We start from the raw sequence: 16,545 nt of genomic DNA on the forward strand, positions 1-16,545 counted from the left end.
TATGCTCAGCACAAGTGTGGCTATCATCTGTCACCATATAATACTATTACAGTATCACTGACTATATTCCCTACGCTATACACTTTAATCCCATGACTTATTCATTTTATAACCAGAAGCCTGTATCTCCCACTTCCCTTCATCTATTTTGCCCATTCACCCACCCCCTCCCCTCTGGCAACCATCAGTTCATTTTCTGTATTCATTGTTTCACATACTTCTAATGTGATCTATCCCTCATGGGTGGATTCATTTCATCCAGGTAAGGAAGTCAGTAGAATTCTACTGGGAGGTAGGGGAAAAGGGAGGGAAGTTCTCAAGAATGGCTCTATTGAACTTAAAAAAATTCCTTATCCTCTGTACAAAAATACTGATTGGAAGGGACATATACACCCTGATGTTTATAGCAGCATTATAATAGCCAAATTATGGAAAGAGCCCAAATGTCAATCAACTGATTAATGGATAAAAAATGGATATATATATAATATATTATATATTATATATATATTCCCAGATTAAAAGGCAGAATCCCAGGAATCTCTAAGGAAGAGTAGGACAGCTGTTACTCAATCCATGTTATTTATTTTATTGAAAAACACATTATTCAGGAAAATCCATATTGGAACCTGACCAATAAGAGTATAGAAACTGAAGAACATATAGACTATTCTTTTTTTTAAAGTGTTTTTGAGTATAGTCAACATACAATAGTACATTAGTTTCAAGTGTACAACATAATGATTCAACAACTTTATACATTATGCTATGCTCAGCACAAGTGTACCTATGATCTGACATCATACAACACTATCACGATATCATTGACTATATTCCTTATATTGTGCCTTTTATTCCAGTGACTTATTTATTTCAAAAATATCTCCCACTCTTCTTCATCAATCTTGCCCATCCCCTCAGCCCTCTGGCAACCATCAGTTTGTTCTCTGTATTTATAGATCTGATTCTGCTTTTTATTTGTTTGTTTATTCAGTATTTTTTTTTTTAGATTCCACCCTGAGTGAAATACAGTATTTGTCTTTCTCAATCTGACTTATTATACTTGGCATAATACCCTCTAGGTTCACCCATGTTGTTGAAAATGACAGTATTTCATCCTTTTTTTGTGGCTGCATAATATTCCGTGTGTGTGTGTGTGTGTGTGTGTGTGTGTGTGTGTGTGTGTGTGTACCACATTTTCCTTATCCTTTCATCCATCAGTGGATACTTAGGTTGCTTTCATATCATAAATACTATTCTAATTGATGAGATAAGATATTGTAAGGCCTTGTTTCAGCACCCATCATGAGTTATGCTTCTGTAGACCAAGCCTGCCCTGTGGTCTAGCAATTCTTAACAAAACCCTGTCCATAACAGGGCTTCAATCATTACTCCTCTTCCGCCATCATTATAAGACTTTGAAAGTAATGTTGGAAGGCCAGTTGTTTGGGTTTTCCTGTTTTATTTTATTTTTTTAAGATTTTGTTTATTTATTTGAGAGATAAGAGTGTGTGAGCAGGGGAGGAGCAGAGGGAGAGGGACAAGTAGACCCTGCGCTGAACACACAGCCCAACATGGGGCTTGATTCCAAGACCTTGGGATCATGACCTGAGCCAAAATCAAGAGTCATACACTTTTCAAAGAGATAAAAGACTTCAGGAGTTGAAAATGACATTTTAAAAATGGTCTGAGTCACCCAGGCACCCCTGTGTTTTCCTGTTTTAACAGTAATTTCTTCACAATGTATCATCACATATTTCCTTCTGTATATATCACTTTCAAGTGTACCTGTTACGCCTAAGTGAATCCAGTCTGTGACAAGGATTTTCTGATTTGTGAATGCTATATTATGCAAGGAAGCTTCCTCAAGAAAAGTCTATGCTCAAAAGCAGCTCTGAAGGTTGAACTTACTGTTTCTTGCTTTGTAGCACGAAGACATAATAGGACAAGCATTTCATATCTACACATTACTATAGTGAATAATTTTTGTGTGCACTGAGAATTCTTTTTTCCATATGGTCAAATAATTTTAATAATAATTCTAATATACAGTCTGATTTCTTCCATATTTTGAATATAACTACACCTATTGTTAAACAAAAAAACCCAAACACTATCTGCTTTACCTTCTCCTTGTACATGACATACTATACTTAAGGATTCTGAAGAGACATAATGTAGGGAGTGAGTTTTCAGCCCAGGGTTTTGATTTTTAAAAATTCTCACTGAGATGACTCAAGATGGCTTCCCATTCCACATATTGAATATAATTACCACAGTTTTAATAGTTCATCTAAGTATTAATTTAAAGTTGTTGCATCAGATTTTTCTCTTTAAATAACCTCTTTTCATCTTCAACATGGTGTGATGGCTTCAGTTTTTAAGTGTTCTGTAGTTAGTCACTATCACTTTTCAAAGAAAGAGAATAGCTACTTTACACATTATTTTAGAACTTCAGGCTGCAGCTTTCTCAAATTTCTGAGTCTATGAAGAAGGTTAGGTATGAAAAAAACACAAACATGTATGGGGGTAGTTCAAAGAGGAATTTTTTTTATTTCCACAGTCCTTCTCAAATGTCCAGAATCCTAATCAAATTTTAAGTCAATTTGAGTTGACAAAAAAGAGTTATTTTTGATATATCATCAAAGATGATGGATGAAGGCACATAGGACCCTCAATTCTAGAAAGAAATCTAGGAAAAAAGTGGTCAACTCAAAATATTTAAGCTCTTGAGCATTTGATGAAGATAGGTAGAATGCCTTGGGAGGTCGAGGGTCAGGGGAATCAACTGTCTAAAATAGCTCTGATTTATTTTTTTATTCTAATTTTTTCCAAGGTTTTATTTAAATTCCAGTTAACATACAGTATTATATTAGTTACAGGTGTAGAAGTTAGTGATTCAACACTTCCATACAACACCCAGTGTACTCACAAGTGCACTCTTTTTTTTATAGCTTTTTTTATTAAGTTATGTTAGTCATCATATAGTACATCATTAGTTTTTGATGTAGTGTTCCATGATTCATTGTTTGCGTATAACGCCCAGAGCTCCATGCAATACATGCCCTCCTTAATATCCGTCATTGGGTTAACCCATCTCCCCACTCCCCTCCCCTCTAAAACCCTCAGTTTGTTTCTCAGAGTCTATAGTCTCACATGATTTGTCTCCCCTTCCGATTTCCCCCCTTCATTTTTCCATTCCTTCTCCTAATGTCCTCCATGCTATTCCTCATGTTCCACAAATAAGTGAAACCATATGATAATTGTCTTTCTCTGCTTGACTTATTTCACTCAGCATAATCTCCTCCAGTTTCATCCATGTTGATGCAAATGTTGGGTATTCATTCTTTCTGATGGCTGAGTCATATCACATTGTATATATGGACCACATCTTCTTTTTTAAAATTTTTTATTAACATTCTATATTATTTATTTCAGGGATACAGGTCAGTGACTCATCAGTCTTACACAATTCACAGCGCTCACCATAGTACATACCCTCCCCAATGTCCATCACCCAGCCACCCCATCCCTCCCACACCCCTCCTCTCCAGCAACCCTCAGTTTGTTTCCTGAGATTAAGAGTCTCTTATGGTTTGTCTCCCTCTCTGGTTTCATCTTGTTTCATTTTTCCCTCCCTTCCCCTATGATCCTCTGTCGTGTTTCTCAAAATCCTCATATCAGTGAGATCATACGATACTTATCTTTCTCTGATTGACTTATTTCACTTACCATAACACCCTCTAGTTCCATCCACGTCATTGCAAATGGCAAGATTTCATTTTTTGATGGTTGCATAATATTCCATTATATATACATATCACATCTTCTTTATCCATTCGTCTGTTGAAAGGCATCTTGGCTTCTTCCACAGTGTGGCCATTGTGGACATTGCTGCTATGAACATTGGGGTCCATATGGCCCTTCTTTTCACTACATTTGTATCTTAGGGGTAAATAACCAGTAGTGTAATTGCTGGGTCATAGGGTAGCTCTATTTTTAACTTTTTGAGGAACCTCCACACTGTTTCCCAAAGTGGCTGTACCCACTTGCATTCCCACCAACAGTGTAAGACGGTTCCCCTTTCACCACAACTTCTCCAACATTTGTTGTTTCTTGCCTTGTCAATTTTTGCCATTCTAACTGGTGTAAGATGGTATCTCAATGTGGTTTTGATTTGAATTTCCCTGATGGCTAAAGATGATGAACATTTTTTCATGTGTCTGTTAGCCATTCATATGTGTTCCTTTGAGAAGTGTCTGTTCATGTCTTCTGCCCATTTATTGACTTGATTATTTGTTTTTTGCATGTTGAGTTTGAGAAATTCTTTATAGATTTTGGATACCAGCCCTTTGTCTGTACTGTCATTTGAAAATATCTTCTCCCATTCTGCAGGTTGCCTTGTAGTTTTGTTGACTGTTTCCTTTGCTGTGCAGAAGCTTTTTACCTTGATGAAGTCCCAAAAGTTCATTTTTGCTTTTGTTTCCGTTGCCTTTGGAGATGTGTCTTGATAGAAGTTGCTGTGGCCAATGTCAAAAAGGTTACTGCCTATGTTCTCTAGGATTTTGATGGATTCCTGTTTCACATTGAGGTCTTTCATCCATTTACAGTTTATCTTCATGTATGGTGTAAGAGAATGGTGGAGTTTCATTCTTCTGTATATAGCTGTCCAGTTTTCCCAGCACCATTTATTGAAGAGACTGTCTTTTTTTCCATTGGATATTTTTTCCTGCTTTGTCAAAGATTATTTGACCATAGAGTTGAGGGTTCATATCTGGGGTCTCTACCCTGTTCCATTGATCTATGTGTTTGTTTTTGTGCCAGTCCCATGCTGTCTTGCTGATCAATGCATAGAAATCAGTTGCTTTCCTATACAGTAACAATGTAACTGTAGAAAGAGAAATTAGGGAATCGATTCCATTTATAATAGCACCAAAAACCATAAGATACTTTGGAATAAACCTAAACAAAGAGGCAAAGGATCTATACTCTAGAAACTACAGAACACTTATGAAAGAAATTGAAGAAGCCACAAAAAGATGGAAAAACATTCCATGCTGATGGATAGGAAGAATAAACATTGTTAAAATGTCTATGCTGTCCAGAGCAATCTATACTTTCAACGCCATCCTGATCAAAATTCCAATGACATTTTTCAAAGTGCTGGAACAAACAATCCTAAAATCTGTATGGAACCAGAAAAGACCCCGAATCACCAGGGAAATGTTGAAAAAGAAAAAGCTGGGGCATCACATTGCCTAATTTCAAGCTATATTACAAAGCTGTGATCACCAAAACAAGTGCACTCCTTAATCCCCATCACCTATTTAACCCATCCACCCCCCCACACACACACCTACCCTCTGGTTACCATCAGTTTGTTTTTTCTAATTAAGAGTCTGTTTCTTGGTTTACCTCTCTTTTTTTCCCCATGATCATTTTTTTGTTTCTTAAATTCCACATATGAGTGAAATCATATGCTATTTTCTTTCTCTGACTGACTTATTTCACTTAGCATACTTTTCTAGCTCCATCCACATCATTGCAAATGGTAAGCTTTCATTCTTTTTATGGCTGAGTATTATTTCATTGTATATATGTGTGCTACCTCTTCTTTATTCATCCACTGGTCAATGGACACTTGGGGGAAAAAAAAGAATACTGGGTGTAAGAATGCTGAGTAGTTGTACGCTACTTTCTTTTCTATTTTGGAACAGTTGTCTTAAGATGTAATTTACTGTCATACATTCACACATTTAAATATAAAAAAATAAAATAAAATAGCTCTGATTTAGAGCTTGAAAGTGGGAAGGCAAGACTAGAAATAAAATGAAAGAACAAAATACTCCAGTCAGCACAGGAGGAAAAGAGAGGAAAGAGTATTTTTATGGTAGTAAGATAAAGCCCAGTCTCCTAAACAGAAAGAGGAAAGCTGCTCTTGTACACAAGTCCCTTCTAGCTTTGCTCTAGGTTTAAACTAATCATTTTCATGACTGGGTGCACAAGTATGTACATCAAGACATATATGTGCACATTCATTGTTTAAGTCAAAAAGTCAGTTTAACTTTCTGAAACTCCAATCCTTCTCCAATAAGGACATCAGGTGTTCATGTATTCAGAGAAAGGAGAGGTGATTGGAGTTGAGTATTATTATTAAAGAGGGCACATACTGCATGGAGCACTGGGTGTTATATGCAAATAATGAATCATGGAACACTACATCAAAAACTAATGATATAATGCATGGTGATTAATATAAAATAATAAAAAAAAAGTAGAGCCAAAATAAACCTAGAGGGATTTCAAATTTTACATCACCACCATCTCAATAGCATCCGGAAATGTAGCTATGAGATAAAAGAATTCATCAATTTGTAAAAACTAATGAACTAGGCAATCCTAAAGGCTTGGGAGATAGCATTGAGCATAGTGTCAGCTGCGTCTAGGCAAAATAATATTAGACATGTATATATGTATGTTGTATGTATGCATGTATATATGTGTGTGCATATATTGATTCATTAGGTATTTGATTAGTACCTAGCATGAAAATATGGAAAAATTATTACCTAGCATGAAACTATGAAAAATGTAAACTATAATATGGTGAAGAACTTTTTCTTTCTCAAAGCATCTAAGATTGTTTTGGGGTGCTGTGTTATTTACTATATATTAGAAATATATGTATAACACACTGTAGTGGGCTGGATGATGTTCCCCCCAAATATATGTCCACATCCTAATCCCCAGAACCCATGAATATTACTTTATTTGGAAATAGTCTTTGCAGATAAACTAAGGATCTTGAGGAGATTATCCTGGGTTATTTGGGTGGGCCCTAAATTCAATGACAAGTGTCCTTAAACAGGTACACAGAGCAGAGACACACACAGAGACACAGAGGAGAAAGCAATGTGAAGATGTAGGTAGATACTGGAGTGCTGAGTCCACAAGCCAAGGAACACCAGCATCCACCAGAAGGTGGAAGAGGCAAGAAAGAGATTCTCCCCTAAAACCTTGGAAAGGATCATGGTGATGACACAATTTTGGACTTCTGGACTCTAGAGCTGTGAGAGAATACATTTATCTTGTTTTAAGCCACCCAACTGGTGGTAATTTGTTGCAGCAACCCCAGGAAACCAATACCCCACATCAAACCCAGAATATAGGTATTTATTTATTTACTTTTAGCTGCACTAATCTTCTAAAAGTAAGTAATATTCATAATAAGGATGTTTCAAAAATTGTGTAAGTGGTACATAATAATTGAAGTTTCAGAGACAAAAAATATCAGTGTAAAAACAAGAGATAGTTACATAAATTAGTTGACGACTAGAGAACAAGTACTAAGCAGAGCCACATAAGTAACTGGTACAGATAATTTAGCATTCCAGTTGATTCCAAATCAACTGCACTAAGATTAGTAAGAATAGTTATCAGTGGAAGTTTTATGGAAGAGATGGAATTGAAATTTGGGCCCTAAGAAAAGTTGGGATTTGGTAAATTAGACAGGCTGATTGAAGGACGTTCCAGGCGGAAAGAATGGTGTGGGAAAAGGTGTCACTGAGAACCTTTTAGAAATATATGACCCAATTAGATAATATTATTAAAAATTGTTAATTACTTGGGTGTAATATTGTTGATGTACTTATGTATGAGAGTGTCATTTGTAGGTGATGCATGCTGAATTATTTATGGGTGAAGTTTCTCGATGCAAATTACTTTCAAAGGTAAAAAATGAAAGAAAGAGACACAGGGAGTTGGAAGGGGTAGAGAGAGAGTGTGTAAATACATGCAAATATGTGAGAATATGTGTAAAATATTAACAATATTAAATTGGAGGGGGGAGACATGTATGCTACAATATGAGCCCTAAAGTTGCTCATACACTTTGTCCAACTTCTACGAAATAATCAGAAACTAAAAACAAAAGGCAGTGACAACCAAGTATATTCATTATATTGTATATGGTGATATAGGAATTCAAAGAAGGTTGAGCAGCATGTGTGTACTGAACTAGACAGCCCCCCACTAATCTTATCTCATGACATAAACAAATCATATAATGAGACAAATCAGTAGGCTTCTGCCCACTAGAATGTTGCCAACATTGTATTTTTATAGAACACAAGTTCTGAGCCTTTGTTCCCTGGGACATGGCCAGTGTTCTGTGGCCATGTAACCACAAGCACCCTAGCTTTACTAAAAACATGATATCTTGGAGAAGTCAAGAAACAAAAAAGTTCTTAGATTATCTATTATCCAGATTTTCTATACATTGAACTAATTTCAAAGTGCCTTCAAATTCTGGAAACTTAGTATACTTAAACAATGCATTGAAAAATAATTTTGGAATTGTACTTAGGTGTACTGAGATTTCAAAATAAGGTATCTATGCATGCTTGACAACATTTCACTGAGTATTTTTTATTACGTGTCCAACAGATTTTTGTCTAACACTTATACTCAGCTTCTTTTTAGTATTAATTATGACTTAGCACCAGAAACCAGCAGATGTTCTGCAACAATAAAACAATTAAATAATAAAATAAAATAAAATAATTAGCAAGTGTTGATGTACTAATAGTCCCTAAATGGCAACAGCTACAAGTAAGGTAAATAAAATATTAAATTGGGTTTGGTATTAACACAGTACAAAGGAAAATCACCCCTATGTGCATGTACCTTAAAGTCAATTGTACACCAAAGGCAAAACATTTAATGGTTAAAAACTATTTTTGGTAAAATATGACTCTTAAATGTAAGCCAGATACTTAATCTGGTGACTTAAATAAAGAAACAAAGGGCGCCTGGGTGGCTCAGTTGGTTAAGCATCTGCTTTCAGCTCAGGTCATGATTCCAGGGTCCTGGGGTCAGGTTCAGTGGGGAGTCTGCTTTTCTCTCTTCCTCTGCCCCTCCCCCTGCTTGTGCTCTCTCTCTCTCTCTCTCTCTGTCTCTCAAATAAATAAAATATTTTTAAAAAGAGAAACAGATAGTTACTGGATACACAAAACTGCATACTCAACTTTATAGACAATTTAAGGGATTTTCAAGGGTAATTTTGACTGTATTTGGGTTTTACTCATGGAATGACTTTAAAACTTAAACCTGAGCAAAATGGGACTTCCACGTCTAACACAGACTGCTTGCCTGTTAAAAAAATAAAAATCTTTGTTCTGGGGTGTTCCCAAAGTTACAATTTTCTTATCTGTAAGATGGGAATATTAATAATACCTATCTGTGATGATAAATTTTGTGTCAATTTGGGTGGATCACAGTGCTCAGATATTTGGTCAAACATTATTCTGAATGTTTCTGTGAAGATGTTTTTGGATGAAATTAATATTTAAATTACCGGACTTTGAGTTAAGCAGATTACCCTCCATAATGTGGGTTGGCCTCATTCAATCACTTGAAGACCTTAATAGACAAAGACTAAGCTCCTCCAAGCAAGAAAGAACTCCTTCACCCAACTGCTGTTGGAACTGCAACTCTTCCCTGGCTCTCCAATCTGCCAGCCTACCCCTATTAAATTTTAGATTCATCATAATTCTATAGTCATGTGAGCCAATTCCTTAAAATCTCTCTCTCCCTCTCAATAGCTAGGTAGATAGATATATTTTATTTTATATATAAATATATATGTATATATGTGATACATACATTGTTATCTATATCTATAGATATAGAGATATAGTTTGTGTGTATATACATACGTATATATACATATATGTTGATGGGGAGAGAGAGGGAGATATTGAGACATGCACATTCTGTTGATTCTGTTTCTTTGGAGAACCTAAATACAGTATCCAACAGAGTTATTACGAAGATTAAATAAGACAATGTATTTAATCTTCAAAGTGTCTGAAATGTGGAACAGTGTTAGGTAAATGACTGCTATTGCCTACCAAGTGTCTAACTTGCCCCTATAGCCTTGACCCTAGAGGTTATATTTCTTTTAGGCCAGATCTATTCCAGTATTCAGACCTGAAACCCAGGCTTTCAAGTACTTCTTAGAAACCTTCCTTCCTTCACCCCTTTTCAGTTCCCAACATTGTTAGAAAAAAAAAGAGCTTTAGCTCTATAATGATTACCAGGTACTCAGCACTATTATAGCTCAATATTAGTATCTCATTTTCCTGATAACTGACCTGTTTGAAGACATGCATTGAGCCACCTTCTGAATTAAGTTGGACTTCCAAGTTGTTTATGAGTTGATCCATATCTGGAAAAAAGACAAGGGACACACAATTTTAGAATAAGATCCAATCCACTATATGCATACAGTATGCCATTTACCCTTGGTTATACCTGTTTGCATTCTATGAACATCATTTTTCAGGACTTACTAGATATTGAGAAGTCAGTGTTTGGATAACATTCTAATTTATATATTCTATTCATCAAGATGGCCCTGGCTTGTCCCCAACAATATTAGCTGCCCCCCACAAATCCTATATACATGAGAATCTGCTTCTTCCAACCACTCCAACCAGCCCTACCTACAGAAGATCCTGTATGAATATTTACCCTAATGAGCTTCTAAACACATTAGCACCAAATCTCTCTAAGGAAGTATTTTCTGTCTATCTTTCTTAAACACACAAGCTAGGTGGAGTTAATATGAGCAGTCTTCTATTTCCCTGTTCATTGTCTTTCTATAAAAAGAGAGACTTGGTGGCCTCATTATGCTGCCCTATCTACATCGTCATAATCATTCCTACCAGAAGCACATACCAGTACTTCTTTAACCAGATTTCCTTTGATCTATCTACAGTTTAATCTCACTAAAGAGGAAAACATAGGGCAAGGAAGATAAATCCACAGCTTGCTTATAACTTAGTTGATCAGATTTTGGATTATTCTAAGTGTCTCCAGATCAATTACAATTTAAGACCTGATTGTGTTTCAAAAGGTAGTCCATAAATCAGTTAATCGTTTTCGATGTCAAATACTTTTACCCATAAAAGTGTCCATTTTATAGGTTACTTCACAATAGCCATTTAATACCTAATGCAGTTAAAATACAACAAATACACAATGAGCAAAGAGACAAAATTATAATACAGCCACACAAAAAAGCAAAAAATAAACCTAAAAATAATTCCTTTATTTTTTGAATGTCAGGAATTAAGGAAACCAGTCCTAATTTGATGGCAATAACACACAAAGAATCTTCTATTGAGGTGATGAGGAAAACTTTTGCGCCACTACCAAAGAATCTGGAGAATTTTGACACATTAAAATAGCTTCAATTTAGGGGCGCCTGGGTGGCTCAGTCATTAAGCGTCTGCCTTCAGCTGGGGTCATGATCCTAGGGTCCTGGGATCAAGCCCCACATTGGGCTCCCTGCTCAGCGGGAAGCCTGCTTCTCCCTCTCGCACTCGCCCTGCTTGTGTTCCCTCTCTCGCTGTGTATCTCTCTGTCAAATAAATAAAATCTTAAAAAAAATAGCTCCAATTTAGCTACAGTGTATTATGCTAAGAGAAATAAGTTAGTCAGAGAAAGACAAATACCATATGATTTCACTCATATATGGAATTTAAGAAACAAAACAGATGAACATATGGGATGGGGAAAAAAAGATAGAGGGAAACAAACCATAAGAGAATCTTTATAATAGAGAACAAACTGAGGGTTGATGGAGGGAGGTGGGTGGGGGATGGGCTAGATGGGTGATGGGTATTAAGGAGGGCACTTGTTATGATGAACACTGGGTGTTGTATTTAAGTGATAAACCACTGAATTCTACTCCTGAGCCAATATTGCACTGCATGTTAACTAACTATAGTTTAAATAAACATTTGGAAAAATAAAATAAAAAAATAAAATACCTCCGATTTTATCTCAAAACACATGGATTTTCTTTTCTTTCATCCAAGTATATGAATAGAACTGCTCACATATACATCCATCATTTACCAAATACTTATTGCATAATTACTGTGTGTCAGAGGTTATGCTAGGCACATTGTTATCAGTTTGGGATCTGGATCAACCAGACATAGAGTCAGCAAATGTAGCAGAGAGCACTGACCTGAGAGCTAGATGCCCAGGGATTATATCCTATAATCTTTATCAAGGCCTTTTTATGTAAGCCTCAACTTCTCCATCTAGAATTAAAAGATTTCAAACTGTTTTCTGCAGAGTCCTAAGGTTTCTCTGAAGCCTCTTGGAGGGTGAGGTCAGGGTTGATGGAGGAAGAAGCATATATTTTTTAATTGATTTATTTTTATTTATTTATTTGACAGAGAGAATGCACAAGCAGGGTGAGCAGGAGAGGGAGAAGCAGGCTTCCCGCTGAGCAGGGAGCCCAATGTGGGGCTCGATCCCAGGACCCTGTGATCATGACCTGAGCCGAAGGCAGATGCTTAACCAACTGAGCCACCCAGGTGCCCCAAGGAAGAAGCGTATTAAGGAATAAGCACAGAAATCAGACACAGGGGCGCCTGGGTGGCTCAGATGGTTAAGCATCTGCCTTCGGCTCCGGTCATGATCCCAGGGTCCTGGGATTGAGCCCCATGTCCAGCTCCTGGCTCAGCGGGGAGCCTGCTTCTCCCTTTGCCTCTCCCCCTGCTCATGCTCTCTCTCTCTCTCTCTGTGTCTTGAATGAATAAATAAAATCTTAAAAAAAAAAAAAAAGAAATCAGACACAGAAAAATCCAATTTCCATTAAACTGTAAGCTCTTTGCAGGCAGGGTTTTTAATCTTTGATATTTTTTTCCACTGATGTATTTCAAGGGGTTAGAATAGTACCTGGCATATGATAGGTGTTCAAACACATACCTGAAGGTTTTTGATGAATGACAGAAAAGGAGAATGAGGAAGTGTGTTTTCCCAAGTACAGGAATTGGACAAGAATGAGAAAGAATGAAAGAAAATTAGAGACATTGTGTATAAGAGATGTTTGAGGTGTAATTAACTATGAAGTATGAGGTGCCAGAGAGGGCAGCTTGTTCTGATTTCAAGGAGGGAAAAGGGGGATGCAATGGTAGAAAAAGAATGTTAGGTCAGATGACTGTCATATAGTCCACAGGGGGGCACCACGGAACCAGGAGAATTTGCTTGGTTGCTGCCAGAAACATTTGTAGGAGAGAGTGAGTGAATTTGGTTCTTTCCATTCACCTATCCTTTCACTAGATGTCATCATTTTTAGCCAGACCATCTTACAAAAGCCATATCCTATCTGGTCTTCTTTAATTTCTATGGCTTATAAGACAGCAAGGCTGAGGAAGCAGAGTGACTTTGACAAGGTATTTATTCCCTATAAACCTAAGACTTTTCACCTGCCAGAGGCAGGGTGGTGGTGGTAGTACTGATTTAATAGGGTTAATATGAGGATTCCTTGAATTACACTTAAAACAGTTCTTGTCATATAAAAAGTTCTCAATAGCTATTATTATCATCACTACCATTATTATTGTTGATGGCCAGAATCTTTAGCCTTAGCCCAGTAGGTTATCTCCTAGGCATCAAGCAAGTCTTTCCTACACAATGTGTTCACAAACCTCTCCATATCTTATGTTTACAATCTCAATTTTTAGCACCACCATCAGTCTAAAAACCTGAGAGTCAGTCACCTTTGACTTCATTCTCACCATCTCCAGCCAACTGGTTATCAGTTGCAATTAATTCTACAGCAGAAATATCTTTTAAATGTACCCCTTCATCATCTTCTAGTCACTTCTCCTTCTAGCCATGGTAAAAAGGTGTGGGCTCTAGAGTGAGTGCCTACAGTCACATCCTGGCTCTGTAACTTCTTTTTTTTAAGATTTTATTTATTTATTTTAGAGAAAGGCAGGGGGAGGGGCAGAGGGAGATGGAGAGAGAGAATCTCAAGCAGACTCCCTGCTGAGTGTGGTGCCCCAAGCAGGGCTTAATCCCACAACCCTGACACCATGACCTGAGCCGAAATCAAGAGTCAAGTCCCATGCTTAATGGACTGAGACACCCAGGCACCCCTTGCTTCTGTAACTTCTTAACAATAAGAACTTAGACAAGTTTTTTCTACCTCCCTCTGTCTGTTTCCCCATCTGCAAAATGGGAATAATAATAGTACCAGCTTATAGATTTGTCATAAGGATTTATCAAGTTAATATGCATTCAAGTATTTACAACACTTCCTGGCACAAAGAGGCATTGTCTGTCTGTTTCCCTGACCATCAGGTGAGCCCCCCAATAGTTAACTAGTAACTATTACCTACCTTCTTTTGTATCTTTTAGCAGAGTATCTCCTCTGCTAATTAATGTGCTATTAGTGTCCAATGTGCTAATTAACGTCCAATGAATGAATGATAGTGGGAATAAGGAAGGTTATTTAACAGCAATTATATTATAATATTAAATAATACCAATATTATTTAATAGCAATAATCAAGGAGTCTGGGTAATACTTATTGCCCCACTCATACCACCAATATTTTAGTCAAATGACATAAGGGAGATAGCTGACAATTAGGAATGTCTCAGCCATTTCTGCTTAGTATCCTCTCACTTGAAGAACAGCCAAATTGGAATAGCCAATAGGTAACTCTTAGATAACTCTGGACAACATTCTAAATGTTGGTGGGAGTATATATAGAGAAAGCTATCAGAAAGGTGTGTAAGCTCTTCCTTTAAAAAAATGTTTTAATATTTACTCAGCCAAAATTTAAAATTGAAGGAAATTTGGGCCTATAGAATGGTCTTAAAGAAAGCTCAGTTTTTCTAAAAAAAAAAAAAAAAAGAGAGAGAGAGAGAAAGAGAGGACTTTTTAAACCTTTTGCTTTTCTCTAGAGTTGGAGCTTCTGCTCTGTGTCTGGAACCAGACAGTTGCACAGAAGCTGTGAAGAAAGTGGTGAGGAAATGTCCAAAGGGATTTAAGGTATGTCCTGGGCCATTGAGATGTGAATTATACAGTCAGGAGGGCTTTAGAAATACAAATTACCTACTTGAGATAATAACCATCTTTCTGCCTGGATTGGCTCTTCAAGCATTTGTGTCTGGAAGCTGGACTTTTTGCTCCTTCCCCTGAGGGAGTACTGGAGAAGGAAATAGAGGAGGAGATAGGGAGGACTGAGCCTCATCCATAGCAGGTCAATGTCTCATATATGCAGAAAATCACAAACCATATTCCAGGGACTATGATCAGAGAAATTTGATTTGGTTATTTTATCTTCATCATGTTCCCAGGTTTATTTTGTTACCAAAGTGGCATTTTCCACAGTGATCTGTTTGTTTTATGAAAGTGAACAGTTTGTTTAAGGTAGAGGAGCAGATGGCTGGCTAATAGATCATATCTCACTCTTCGGTCAGCCCTGAGAGGGAAAAAAATGTCTAGGGACAAAAGCAAGCAGTTAAACCTTTAAGGTGGAAACCAAGGAAGAGTCATTGGGGTGTACAACTTCAAAATCAAGCAAAACACTGGGGACCCTAAGAGACTTAAGAAAGTACCTAGTGTCTAAACAAGATAGAGCATTTGGACAATACAAATAATAATTCCTCAATTGTATCTACATAGCTTTACAGTAAGGACATAGTTTTCATATATCATTCCCATTTCACTGATAATGAATTTGGAGGCCCAAGGTTATATAGTTTAGAAATCATGGGTCAGAACTGGAATTCTTATCCTCTGACTCAAATTACAGTGCTCCCTCACTACTTTCCAATATCATAAATCTGGTAAGCATCTTCTTTTAAAAAAAAAATACAACTATCTGCTAAAAGAAGTTTAAGGACAACAAACCAATCATTTTGGAAGATCTTGAGCAGATATCATTCACTTTCAACCTCTGATCTGTAAGAAATGCTGGAACTATTGAAAATTGAAAATCAGTATTTTAGAATTTTGAGATTATAAGTAATTTTTTAAAAGTATTACTTGTGTCTTTAATATTATAAAAAGATAACTAAAGAACAACTAGAATACACATATATTTTCAGACAGTTTAATTGTGTGTCTTCCAGGGGAATAGAAAGTACTTTTGGGATGGGCCTCTGGGAAAACCTTCAGGCTACTTTGCAGCATGACATTAACAATAGAATGGTGATAAAAGACCAAAAATTGCCAACATTCACTGAGTACTTACTATGTTCCAGATACTGTCCTAAGAACAAATACTTGTATTAGCTCATTTAATCTTCATAATTCTCAGTGGCCACATTATTTCTTCATTTTTAAAATGGGGAAACTGAAGCACAGAGAGATAAAGTAGATTATCCCCAAATCACCCAGCTAGTAAATGGCAGAACTGAGATTTGAACTATAACAGTCTAGCACTATAATGAAGCTATAATTCTCTTTGACCTGAGAGCCAGTGAGATCCCCCAGCTCCTGCTTGAAGCAGATCACATAATGGAGAGTAAGTGGTTGCTGGAAACAAACTACCTAATAAAAGAAGATTGCAAGATCCTCATTTCCCCCAAATAGGGTCACATCTATCACCACAGGAACCACTGGAAAACAAAAATTCAAAGAACCCCCACATGTGGCATCTCAGCAGGTAGCTCACTATGATTTTAAAAGTATATTGTATAAATACAGTCTCAGTGTTTTAGAAC

General features: G+C 36.7%; 1 protein-coding gene across 1 annotated transcript in view; it reads right to left on the minus strand.

Moving 5' to 3' along the window:
* The window catches only part of KLF8 (KLF transcription factor 8), a 150,184-nt gene that overhangs the window by 118,270 nt on the left and 15,369 nt on the right, over nt 1–16,545 (minus strand). Inside the window, exon 2 of the mRNA XM_078063956.1 lies at nt 10,155–10,228. Coding sequence (XP_077920082.1) covers nt 10,155–10,228 — 74 coding nt within the window. The remainder of the gene's footprint in view (nt 1–10,154; nt 10,229–16,545) is intronic.

This window comes from Halichoerus grypus, chromosome X, assembly GCF_964656455.1.
Source record: "Halichoerus grypus chromosome X, mHalGry1.hap1.1, whole genome shotgun sequence".
Taxonomy (NCBI): Eukaryota; Metazoa; Chordata; class Mammalia; order Carnivora; family Phocidae; genus Halichoerus; species Halichoerus grypus.